At 43.0% G+C, this 12071-nt stretch overlaps 1 protein-coding gene and 1 long non-coding RNA gene across 3 annotated transcripts in view; both read right to left on the bottom strand.

The window, feature by feature from the left end:
- LOC132979843 (uncharacterized) overlaps positions 1 to 12071 on the bottom strand; it is a 700158-nt gene that overhangs the window by 332686 nt on the left and 355401 nt on the right. The window lies entirely within an intron of this gene.
- lsamp (limbic system associated membrane protein) overlaps positions 1 to 12071 on the bottom strand; it is a 347849-nt gene that overhangs the window by 183479 nt on the left and 152299 nt on the right. Inside the window, exon 2 of one of the 2 annotated variants that reach the window (XM_061045657.1) lies at positions 4981 to 5059. In XM_061045657.1, coding sequence (XP_060901640.1) covers positions 4981 to 5059 — 79 coding nt within the window. Of the gene's footprint in view, positions 1 to 4980; positions 5554 to 12071 lie in introns of those variants that run through there. The other variant, XM_061045656.1, reaches the window with a different exon arrangement.

Raw genomic sequence — 12071 nt, 5'->3', positions numbered from 1 at the left:
AAGAAAGTTGATTACGGGTCCGATCTCCAGAACGGTGGTCGTCTCTATTTACAGATTCTACAAAAATATAGAATTTTTGACAGAGAACCAACTGTTCACCATGACAAAGTAGGGAACTGCTGGACCAGAAACAACATTCAATAGAGGAAACACATGTATAACTGCCTTTTCAGAACAGTGATGTTTGCAGTGAGACTTTGCAAACGATCTGTCTTAGATTTTCAGAGATTCTTCCGGACAGTAAATAACTTTAACATTGCCCTGTAATGTCTAACAAATGCTTTCGCTCTAAACATTTCTTCTGGGATTGGTAACAGATGTAGGTTGGAATGCAGAACAGCTTTTTCCACAGAGGGGGATATGCCAGTTTATACAAAACATCTGTGAAGTCTTTGTTTCCATGTTAATGAAAGTGCATAGGAAGGATAACATGCATCAGCCATCAGAGTTCTGGAGTTAAGGCTTTAATAATGCAAAAATAAACATTATTCTAAGGTGTTGAGTTATTTTGGAATTTGAATCAGACACGCATCATTTCATATGTGGTGTCTGAGCCTGTGGCACATTTCCCATGTATAAGATAATGTGGCTGACTTAAATTAAAGGCAGAGTTCTGGATTTTGTTTTTTTAACAAAGATTCTCCGGGGCGATGCACGTGTGCAGAATCATCTTTGCAGCACAGATAATTGACCCAGAGGACAGCAATCACAAAGACTGTGCCATCAATGCTTTAATAATCTATTGTCAATTATCATGGCTTTGCCTGACACTGCAACCTCCCCCCTTAAGGCCATGGCGGCATAGTGAAGGAATCAGAAAAAAGCAATTAAAAAGTCGACGGTTGTGAAACAGAAATCGCTTGAAGAAACATGCAGCAACTTTTCGTATTTGTCTCCTAATATTCACACTGTGAGGATGAGAAGGCTTTGATTTCACTTGTGTGCATCACCCTTGTAAAAAAAAACAAAAAAAACATGCTCGGTCATGGAAGGGGGCTCTTCATGATGGGATGGTTTTCAGTAGCCGTTTTCACATATGCACTCCTGAACATATCTAGTTAATTTCAGGAGGACTGGTCCGGATATTCTCCTGACCTGGTTACAGAAAACACAATGCCGCCATTTAATAACGACCATGGAGATCGTAGTGGTCGCATGCAGACACTCTATGCACCGTGCAGCAGTCACAGGATTAAAACGTCACTCCCTCTCCTATTGGCTCGATGTGAATTCTCCAGAGAATATCCTGCGGTGTTCTCACATCAGCTCACTCAGGAGAAACTCCCGGTGAAGTCCGAGTGAAAAAATGTAGTAACAACACAGGCAGCTCCTCCAGGACATATCAGGAGCTTTGGGAAAGCACTAACTGACCTCAAACTTGTAGGGCTGTAACATGGCTGATGGAACACCGGTCTAGATTTAACATGCTTTTAACGGACTTAAATGGTCCTGCTTTCCAGGGGGAAATTTCATTTTTAACCAGATATGGTCTCTCCAAAACCTCCCCTGATACAGAAAGGAGACAGCTTGGATGCCAATGTTAGAGTCAGATAGGCGTTAATCTTTGAACTCCAGGTCATTAAAAACAGGAAGGATGACAGTCAGCTTACATGGTAACTTCTGGGTAAAGCATGTTACACAAGACCTGCTGAGGATCCAAAGAAACTTTATTACAACACTTTCCCACCGCTGCTGGTGTGGAGAGTTTAATCCCACAGTTACAAAATGTCTATCTAGGCCAGTCCAGCACAGAGACTGTCTTCAGAGGCATTATCTCTGTGAGATTAACCCCTTGACGGCCAGCTTAGGCAAAAGAGTTCAAAGGCAAAGGGGTGGCTAGATCTTTGCCTCTGAGGCTGACCTAGAGGAAAACAGGCTTCCACTGAAGAACCGTTTTGTATGACAGAAAATAAGCCGGTGGAAATCGATTTAGAATCACTGCTGGGCAGCTCCCTACAGGCACCAACCGTTGGTGGAGATACAGTATAAGTCAATATTCAGTTTATGTTTACTACCGATGGAGTCTGGATGAAAATAAGATTGTATGAACATTACATTGTGTCACAACATGCTGGGAATAATTGGTTATGGTGTGTGTGTGTGTGTGTGTGTGTGTGAGCCTGTCACAGCAAAGAATTGAGTATTATTTGAAAGAATCATATAACGACTTTATAATTAATTCATTCGGATCGATCTGAAACCAACACTTTGACCTGGCTGCAATCGCCTCATGTTTGACTCTTTGAAAATGAAGCAATCCTTTCATTCTCTTTGTGGCTGACATCTAAGGCTGCTCTCTCTTACGTCTTAACGTCGCATGACAGTGCACTTAATCGCAATTTCATCTTTGTCCAGGCACGAACAGTGAACGTCAAAAGTCTGAATTTATAACAAGAAATTAGAAGACGTATTTCTTGTTAATGACATAACCTGTTAACAAACATGGACGAAGCCTGAGTGAAGTCACCCATTGGTTACCGAAGGGGGCTTTGGAAGCCCGCGGTCGAGATGCTTGAGATGCTGTCTCAACCTCCGAGCCAGAGCTGAGGCGGTCGTAAACCTCTTGACAAACAGTTACACGGCACCCGCCTGTCAGTCTGGTGGGCCACGCCCCTAATTATACAACCTGTATCCTTCATAAAATCAGAACGGAGGAGTTTTGCTGTAAAAATGGACATCTTTAAACATGGTGCAATACGGTCACAATATCATTAATTTTCCTTGATTCAAAGGGTTAAATATTCCCACAACATAAGCTTACATACATGTCTCCAACAGTGGCTTCATCATTTAGCGTCAACAGAGTTGCAAATCTGAATGTTTGAAGCATGAATGCACAGAAAACACTTGTTTATTCAACAGGACACATTTCAGGGCCGCTCTGGTAAAAATACATTTCCTTTCTCATTTCAGCAGCGAGGCCGACTGCTGTGAGTTCTGTCACAGCGGTGGTTTCGGCCACATACTGTTCCTCCACTCCAGCGTCCCTCCTCTTGTGCCATGAATGTCACGACTGCAGCCACAGGCTCCACTAAAGGAGCGCTGGCCTTATTACGCCCCCAGGTCACCAATATCCCCCCAGCCTTCACAAAGACCCAGCTTATGGAATCAGATACACTGTGTAGCTCGACAAATTACTAGCCGACGGCCTCCAACCCCTGCTCAAAGTTCTCGCATTTGAGCCCTTGTGTTTTCCACCCCCTTCCCCCTCCTTCTGTATCCAATTTGTCAGGTGGAAACTGGGTGTGAAAAATGGTTGTGTTTTCCAGGGAGCCACGGGGGTCCGGGTTGCAGTTTATCGCTGCGTGACGGACAATAAATAAGACTGATCACTCATGCCAACAAGATACATCGCAAACATCAAACTAATTACGACACTCTGTGAGTTATTATTACAGATAATTATTGTTGAATCATTTATCTGACATAACGGAAAAAACTCGGGATACGAGTGTGTTCTTGGACAGGGAGCTCTTATCTCACTGAGGCTGGGTGCAAAGCCTCCCATGATCTTTACACCTGAATATAGACACAGTCAATTGGATTTGTAAGGTGAAGCAAACAGCCGTGACCCTTGGAGAGTTCAACAGTCCCGGTGCCAAGTGACGAGTTTGATGAGCAGGTACCTGAGTGGACCACACCTGGTTCCGAGACGGGATCCAGTAAAGGGATTTAGTCTGTTTGCATGTGTGTGGGATTTGAGCATGTGTGTGATCTCATGTGAGGAAGTGTGGTTGTGTGTGTGTGTGTCTCCTTATGGGCTTCCTGACAGCATGTGTGTAAGGTCTATCCCATAATTGCATCCCACATTCTCACACTCATTAGGCGAGTGCTGGGATTGTAAATACAGAATGGAAGTATAGGGAGAGGACAGGAAAAGAGTGAGGGGAGAGAGGGAGGGGAAAAAATCGATGCAATTGAGTGTTCTGTGCGCAGCCTGTTATGGCCCCTGACTTCCCTGCAGAACATTTTGAGGAGGTGGGAGGAAGGAGGAGGGGAAGGGGAAATAGGGGAGAGGTGAAGCGCCTTGTTTACAACAACAAGTCCATCTAAATCCCTTTGCATCTAAAGCCTGCCACCGGACACATGGCTGTGATCACGTGGCATCCGCCCAGCAGCAGTATCACAATACCACTGAGTTGACAGCTTGCATTGTCTAGGAGGTGATTAAGTGGGATGCGGGGCTTCTGTGGACACAGAAACTGACTCTGTATCAGACACAGCTCTGCGTTCATGCGGCTGCAAACAGGACTGAACAGCTGCGGAGTTTGAATAAATCAAAGCGTTTTGCAAACCGACGGTTCTTCACTGTAACTCACACAATGTAAACAAGACAGCACAGTTCTCTGACTCCTTGCATCCTCCTCCTTCCTCTCTGAGTCTAGAATCCCCGCTATTCCCACACAAACTGCATCTCCGGACTTCGTGACGCATTTCGCCGTTGCAGGACGAATAGGTTTTTTTGAATTAAGTGGAAACAGGAGCCTCGGTCACCAGCTTCAGTGGTCTGTTCGTGTTTACAGCGGAGACTTTGAAGTATTGTGCTCCAGCCATGAAAATCCACCAAAAGAAGGATGACACATCACTGCAAAACTGCGCGTAATTCCAAGCACGGATGGGGCATTAAGGGATCACTGTGCATTATGAAGTCAGTACAACAAGCCGAGTCTAACAATGATACTAAATAAAACATGTAAAGAACGGGGTTTCTTTTCGGGCTGATAGAGATAAAGTTGTCAACTCTAATCCAAACACTTCTCCTCTTTCATTACCTTACTGTCAGTTGTGGTAAATATATTTCATTAGCAGTGAATTTGAGACATACTTGCTAGTGAGGAACATAATATATCTTCTCTATAAAGTGAACACTGTCCGTTACAATGACCACATCCTGCACCGAGAGCATGCAGCTGTTCGCTGGCGCGGAGGATGCTGCCTCGCATCCGCGCCAGGAGAGGAAAGTTGCAACCGGACTCTTACCTTATAATCGCCGTGTCGCCCTGGCGGATGGTGATGTTGTCGGTCGCCCGCTGCATATCCACACTCCGGACGGGGAATCCTGTGGGGATAAGACACAGCAGTCTGAAAAAAGAAGCCTGCAGTTGCCTCCAATACGATTTGCGTCCGGCTTGCATTTTAAAGCACAACAGGAGCGCGCCTTTTCGGCAGCTATAATTCCAAGGGATAAAAAGCGCGTAGTGAAGAGTAGTTGTCCAGACTTGTCGAAAACACTGGATGAGTTTAGGTCCGGAGCAGTCCCGAAAGGTAGGGATTTCCTAAAAGACTTTTGCTTACGGAATCCTCGCTCTATAATCCACTGGTGCGTAATACTACCCGCGTAAAGGGACGGCACAGCCAGAAGCGGGGATGGAGAGAGGCAGGGTTCTGTTCAGAGTCTGGGAAAATCACCCCCCACCATCTCTCTCTCTCTCTCTCTCTCTCTCTCTCTCCCCCTCTCTCTCTCTCTCTCTCTCCCTCTGCCTCTCTCGCTCGCTCTCAGATAATCCAGCCGTCTGGCTGTGATGCTCCCCTTATTGGTTGTCAGGACAACAGCACCACCTGAGGTCCCTTTCAGTGAGACACAGCTGAGTAAGAACTGAAGAATAGGTAGCGAAAGATGTAGAAAAAAATCGTGGGAAGTGGCCCAGGGGGGGGAAAATAATGCCAGCCAACCTGCACCCTGACAGAAGCACAGGTGATAATCTATTCACAGCTATGTGCTCTCATACCTCTCTGGAGGTGAAGCCAAACAGAAAGTGACCTTTTCAGCTCACTACAGTATCAAGCTATCATTAGTCCTCAAAGAAATCATAAGCACACAAGTGTCCTCTTTTCTGAGGCAGTGGTTCCAAAGCATTTTATCCAGGAGACTTAAATTGGACCTGTAATCTTCCAGTGGATAAAACTCACTCTGGTTAAAGCTCATGTGAAGAATTTTCAGATGTGTCTTCTGTGGACAAAGTGTCTTATCTCTTTGCCAGTCTTATTTTTCTAACAATTAAATATCATCCTGCTGTCTTTAAATAGTCAAATGTAGCACCTGTCAATATTTGCCGTGTAAATTGTAAAATAAAAAAAAGAACAAAAAGCTAAGGTATGTTAACGTCCAGTTGTCTTTTAAAACAGAACCAGATATCCTCTGTTGCTGTCTGCTGTACAGGGATTCTGGGTTTAGCTTTCACTCTCTAATCAGCCTACACTGGACCATGTCACAATAAGATCTTGACAGTTTCCCTCCTGCTGTTCCTTTAGCATGCTGTAAATTGTCCCGTCCCAGACACCTCCCCTATTCAAGCGGTTACAGGCATTAAAATGTACAATATATAAATATTCAGCCTCGTTGCTGATTGTCTTGTTTGCATTTCTAGGTCATACGGTACACAGGCATCAGTATTAATTTCAGTCTTTTCGGTGATCAGATAACAACTCCTCACAGGGGTTTTAATTATGATTCACTGTGATGCATTTAGAAACCCTCAGTGTGCTGTGAGCCTGCACTGAAACTTGTCTTGTAAAAAAAAAAACTTTTTCATGTAGCTTTTCAACATTTTTGAAGAAGCCTTAAGAGAAAGGAGGCTACATTTGTACGATGATCAAATTGTTATAATAACCATCAATGACTCTGGATAATAAGACGTCCCAGTAAATATGCACATTCAAATATTCGACTCCATTCAAGTCTGGTTATGTGGAAATCATGTGATTTAACCAAATCAATTAAGTTGAAAAAAAGGAAAAAACTGATTCAAAAGCATAAACGCTGTTGACCATGAACATGGCGAGCAGTGAGTGAATAGCTGAAGCAGACTTAATCAAGCCACGTCTAGACTAACTCAAGGCCATAGCTCTGTACATCACATCCACTTTCAACTCAAGCATCGACTCCAGTTTTGAAAATGTGTACCTTTCAATTCTACAGTGAAGTGAACACAGAATGAGCTTCTTATTTCTCTTCCAGCCAATCAGGCGCTGCCTTGATGGGCCATGATCTGATGCTCATTCGGTGATGTGCTAAATGATCTGCAGAGTAACAATTTAGTGCAGTGCATCTAGCATTCTATCAGAATCAGAAAAGCCATTAATATTAATGTGGATATTTGTCATTCACTGCACAGCGCGTCTGTTTGTTTGGTGTTTGGTTAATTATTCAGATTGAGATAACACCTTTAAACTAAGAATTCAAAATGTTCTCAAGGAGACAAGGAAGTGACGGGCTAAGCAGCCACGTATGATGTGAATGCAGAATGATCATACATGATGAGAACGTTGCATCATCCTGATGATCACTCCTGCTTATCTCCAGAGATAATTCAATTGTTCTGATGCACATACAATGCAGAGTAATCCCGCTCTAAACCTCAGCACCCTGACTGAACCAGTGCGAGGCTCCGTGGTTAAGCCCTATTCCCAGCATCAGCAGATTCTAAGCACCAGATCAGACGTAAACCCCAGTTTTACAGACGCCCCCTTCAACAGCATGCTGTAGCTGTGACATGTAAGCTTTACGGCTAGATTAGAGGAAACGGAGGCGCACATGTACGCAAGGCTGAGAGGGAATTACGCAGAGGTAATTGATATATCGAAGCGTGAATAGAGGTGCTAATGTAAGTGTTTAGTTAAGGAGCACTAAAATGTTTTCAGCGAGGGATGCTTGCAGAGCTGCTCCCTTCTTGGCCCTTAATAATCAGTGCCATTTCCTCAAAGCTTTGGAGGTTTCAGCTATCCTGGAGATTGCACAGTTTATGAAAGAGCATATGCATTAAGACCACTTAAAAAGGGACTACTGGAGAGAGAGGGAGCGCTCCTTTGCATACAAATTTGCACAGGAATGACTCCTGTGTGGCTTTTAGATGTATTTTTAGTTCAAAATTCTCAAAAAGTCTGCTAGGGGTCTGAGGGATGGTGTGTGTGTGTGTGTGTGTGTGTGTGTGTGTGTGTGTGTGTGTGTGTAATAAGTGGAAATCTCCCTTCAGAGAGATAGAGGAGGAGAGGTCATGAGCGCAGCAGCTTTAACCAGTTCTTAACAAAAGGCCAGTGATCCCTCACTCTGCCACACGCTGGAAACCACACACACACACACACACACACACACACACACACACACACACACACACACACACACACACAGTGCTGGAAGACAGAGGGGTTATTATCATGCTGGTGGGAGGCTCTCAGTTAGCAGGTGGCATTTGGACAGCAGAACCGTCCAAACATTCTGCTGCAGTGTACACAATAGACATGGGACATATTTCCTTCATTATTGTATATGGTTTATTAGTATCACAGACCGCACATTTACCTCCCTAAACAATCTTCTATTTCTCTTTTTTAATTCAGAAATGTTGCTCAATTATGTATTTATGCATAATACAGGAGAATACACATGCAACCTTTTCTTTGCATTTACGGTAAATACTGCAGTAGTATACCACAGAGCCATAGATAAACTTCAAGGACAATATGCAAGGAGCTGTGATGATGAACACTGTTTTATTTCAGAATGTATTAGTTCATTTGTATAAGGACAATGGGAAGCAAGTAAACTGCTGCCCCACACTAAAGCATTTATAGCCTAAGCTAATTTGAAAAGCCCGTCCCTTGATGGGCCTTCAAAACTCTAAAAGCTCAACATTAGATACACGTTAAAAAAACAGAACAAAACATGCAGAACAACAAATATAGAACAACACAGGATACAAACTATCCTACAATAAAACAAGAAGAACAAGAAGAACAAGATCGTGCATGACGACAAGGCTGAGTGGTCTCTAAAAAAATGTTTCAGTTTGAAATTAAACTTAATTAAACTTAGTCTGGATCCAGTTTGTGTTTTAAAATGAGCACAGTCTGGATCCGGTTTAAGCTCTGCAGAAAATAAATGATCTATACGACCCGTTCTGCAGATAATGAAGTAACAACAGTGTTTAAAAGGGTATAAACGTCTTAGAGGGGGGCAGCAGAGCATTATTTAACATTCAGCTCTGCATGGTTCAAGTTAAAACGTTGATAGGAAGGAACGCCCCAGGAAGTGGTTTTATTGAAACACACCAGAGACCAATTTAATGTAACTAGAAATCATGTCCCTGCTCCTTCACACGTTACAACAGGGCGATCACACCGCATCATAAATGAAGCTGACGCTGGTTGCCACAGAGGCCAAATTCAAAGAAGCGAATGTTCCTGATATTTGTCAGCTAGGCATGACTTGGCTTTGTGTAATTTCTTCCGTAGAAGAGGGCAGGCACGATAGAGCGATTTGATTATTACACAATAAAAGGTGACCTGACTTTCAACCCCATCTCATTACTCACAATGACTGTGGCAGATCGACGCTGTATGGCCTGACTGATCAAAGAGAGAGAAAATAAACTCTTAACCTATGCAAAAGTGAAAATAAGGTAACCAGATGAAGGACTCGTCTCTGGGATAAAACGTCAAGTCACACTTTTCTACATAGTGCTTTATTTGAGATTGAATAGCAAGAAATGAAATGGAACTGTCATCATCACTGCAACCAGCTTTTGAGTAAATGTTTTCCGGACGGTGGGGGTCAGTTTCATGTGTTTAAATCAACCCCCGGTGTTAGGCTGATGTGGGAGTGCAACATCCCCGCCTAGATCTCGTTATTTACTGTTTCTCTCTTAGTTTGTCTATCATGCAGACACTTCTTGGAGGTACCCTCGAATTTAAGTTTCCATAGAGAAAAAAAAATCTGTATTTTAATGTTAAAGGTCACATATTCTCCTAGTCATATTCTCAGAGTCTCTATGCTCCCCAAAACATGTGTGTGAAGTTTCTTGTTGTAAATCCACTCTGATCCTGTATTTGATCATGCCTATAAACCCCTCTATTTCAGCCCTGCTCAGAACAGGCTGTTTCTGTGTCTGTACCTTTAAATATGTAAATGAGCTGTGTCTGACCACGCCCCTCTGGAAGGGCTTGAGTGTCTCTGGCTTTCTCGCTCCATGTCCTATTGTTTACGGTGAGAAGGCAGACTCAGAGGGCAGAACAAACACCTAGCTGTGGGAGTGTCACCCACCTGGGGGAGGGGTTACTGCCCTTTGTGATGTCATGAAGGGAAAATCTCCAAACAACCTGTTTGACACACATTTTCTGAAAAGTGGAGCAGACAGAAGACAGAGAGGATGGACTTGTCTCATCATTGGGGGGTTTGTAGACAAACTAGGGACACGCTGTGTTTAGTCTTTGAAAAAACATATTTAAAGCTGACAGCCTGTGTTACAAAATTGGAGCTTAGAATTTAAGAGTCATGGGTTTTTACAAGAAGAGAGGGTTTGGACTTTTTATCAGATTTGATATGTAACAGGGAACATATCCAGCATTCTCGTGTCATGCTGTTCTCAGTCTCGGTTTTGCTGTTTGATAAAAAGGACTCTCCTCTGTTGTTTTTTTAACACTGTACAGACAGATTATTTGTCATGGTTACAATAACTCAGCCTGTGAGAACAGATGAATAACCTCAGTAAAGGAGCTTTTTCTAGTTTGTGAGAATAACCCTGATGCTATAGTGATGTCTCAGGGTTATCTCTGTTTGCTGTTGGAGACAACCAATTTAAAACAGACAGCCTGTGTTACAAACTTGGCGCTCGGAATTTAAAGGACATGGACTTTATTAAAGAGGAACGGTATATAACAACAGATCTCAAAGTTGCAATAAACAGTAAGAGATTGAGCCATTCAAGGAACTACCAGCCAGGGTAACTTGTCCTCTATCGTTTTTATTTTTCAGGTTCAGGTCATTTTATTTGTACTCGTAGTTAGTTTTGTTTTACAGCCAGTGAGATAGTGACATCTGTGCTGACAAGACAGAGGTAAGAAGAAACAACACATTAGAGAGAAGGACAACTATTTAAAACCGGCTAAAACATGGGGGCGCCAGTATAGTGTAGTGGTTGGTGCACAGAGGCTGTGGTCCTTAGACGGGCGGCCTGGGTTCGAATCCAACTTGTGGTTCATTTCCTGCATGTCATTCCCCACTCTCTCTCTCTCTGGTTTCTGACTCTATCTGTCCTATCTCTGAATAAAGGCAAAAATAAAAACACCAATCAGGGCATATAAGAGAAATAATTATCAACCAATAAAATCAATACAAATCACAAATGAATGAACCTCTTTGAATTAAGCCTGGGTAAAGATAGAGTTAGATAAACAGATGAATAAATATGTGTGTGCAAGCTCCCCAGCTCCATGTAAGGGTTAAACTAAAGCATTGGAAAGCCAATATGGACAATGTTCAATTCACAAAGAAATTAAATTGACAATGTATTCTCAAAGTGAGAATAAACCAGCAAACACTTACCCTGAAATGGGACCCATTTTGTGACTGGAATGTGTAACTGATTGTGAGAAAAAGGCCCATATAACATTTGCAAACCAAAAGTAAGCATTTGTAGTAAGGCAGAGACGGATTTGTGTGTAGAGTTTTAAGTAACGAAACAACGGCTACATCTGTACAATAGGGAGGAAGCAGGAACTAGCCATTTGTTAGCATCCCTTGTCCCTTTTAGCAGTAACCACAGAAACTATATGTTGTTGTTGCCAGATGGAAAAACACACGGCAACCTGACCTGTGCAGAGAGGAAGCCGTTACATTTCCTGTAGAAAATTAGGCCGACTGTAAATGTGTCACATTTCCCGCTGAGTGCTAATTTCAGAGAACTCCAAATCTGTCCACTTAATAAAGTCCACAGATCAGTCACAAGGAGTAAGACGCAGAGGAGGAAAAGAACAAGAGTCTAAAAAGTGTCACATGATACATTTGACTTATTGTTGGTGATATTTTAAGTGGGGAATGGGCGTTAATTACCATAACTCTGGCTGCTCAGCGACATTGCTGCATGAAAACAATTTCGCCTGCAAGATATAAACTCTGCAAGTGTGAAACATGCAGACTTTGGTTTTGCACCAGGCTAAAGGTTAATCTAAACCCTCAGAGGAGCGAAAAAGGGAAGTAGAGCTCAATCTTCCAGCTGCTCAGTCAGGCCTTCAGCTGCTCGGCCCACAGCAACATCTCCGCCTCATGTTGATGCATCTCTTCCTTGTTTTGCCAC

The sequence above is a fragment of the Labrus mixtus genome, chromosome 9 (assembly GCF_963584025.1).
Source record: "Labrus mixtus chromosome 9, fLabMix1.1, whole genome shotgun sequence".
In the NCBI taxonomy this organism is placed as follows: Eukaryota; Metazoa; Chordata; class Actinopteri; order Labriformes; family Labridae; genus Labrus; species Labrus mixtus.
Note: the sequence above shows the minus strand (reverse complement) of the source record. Positions and strands in the feature narration are given on the sequence as shown.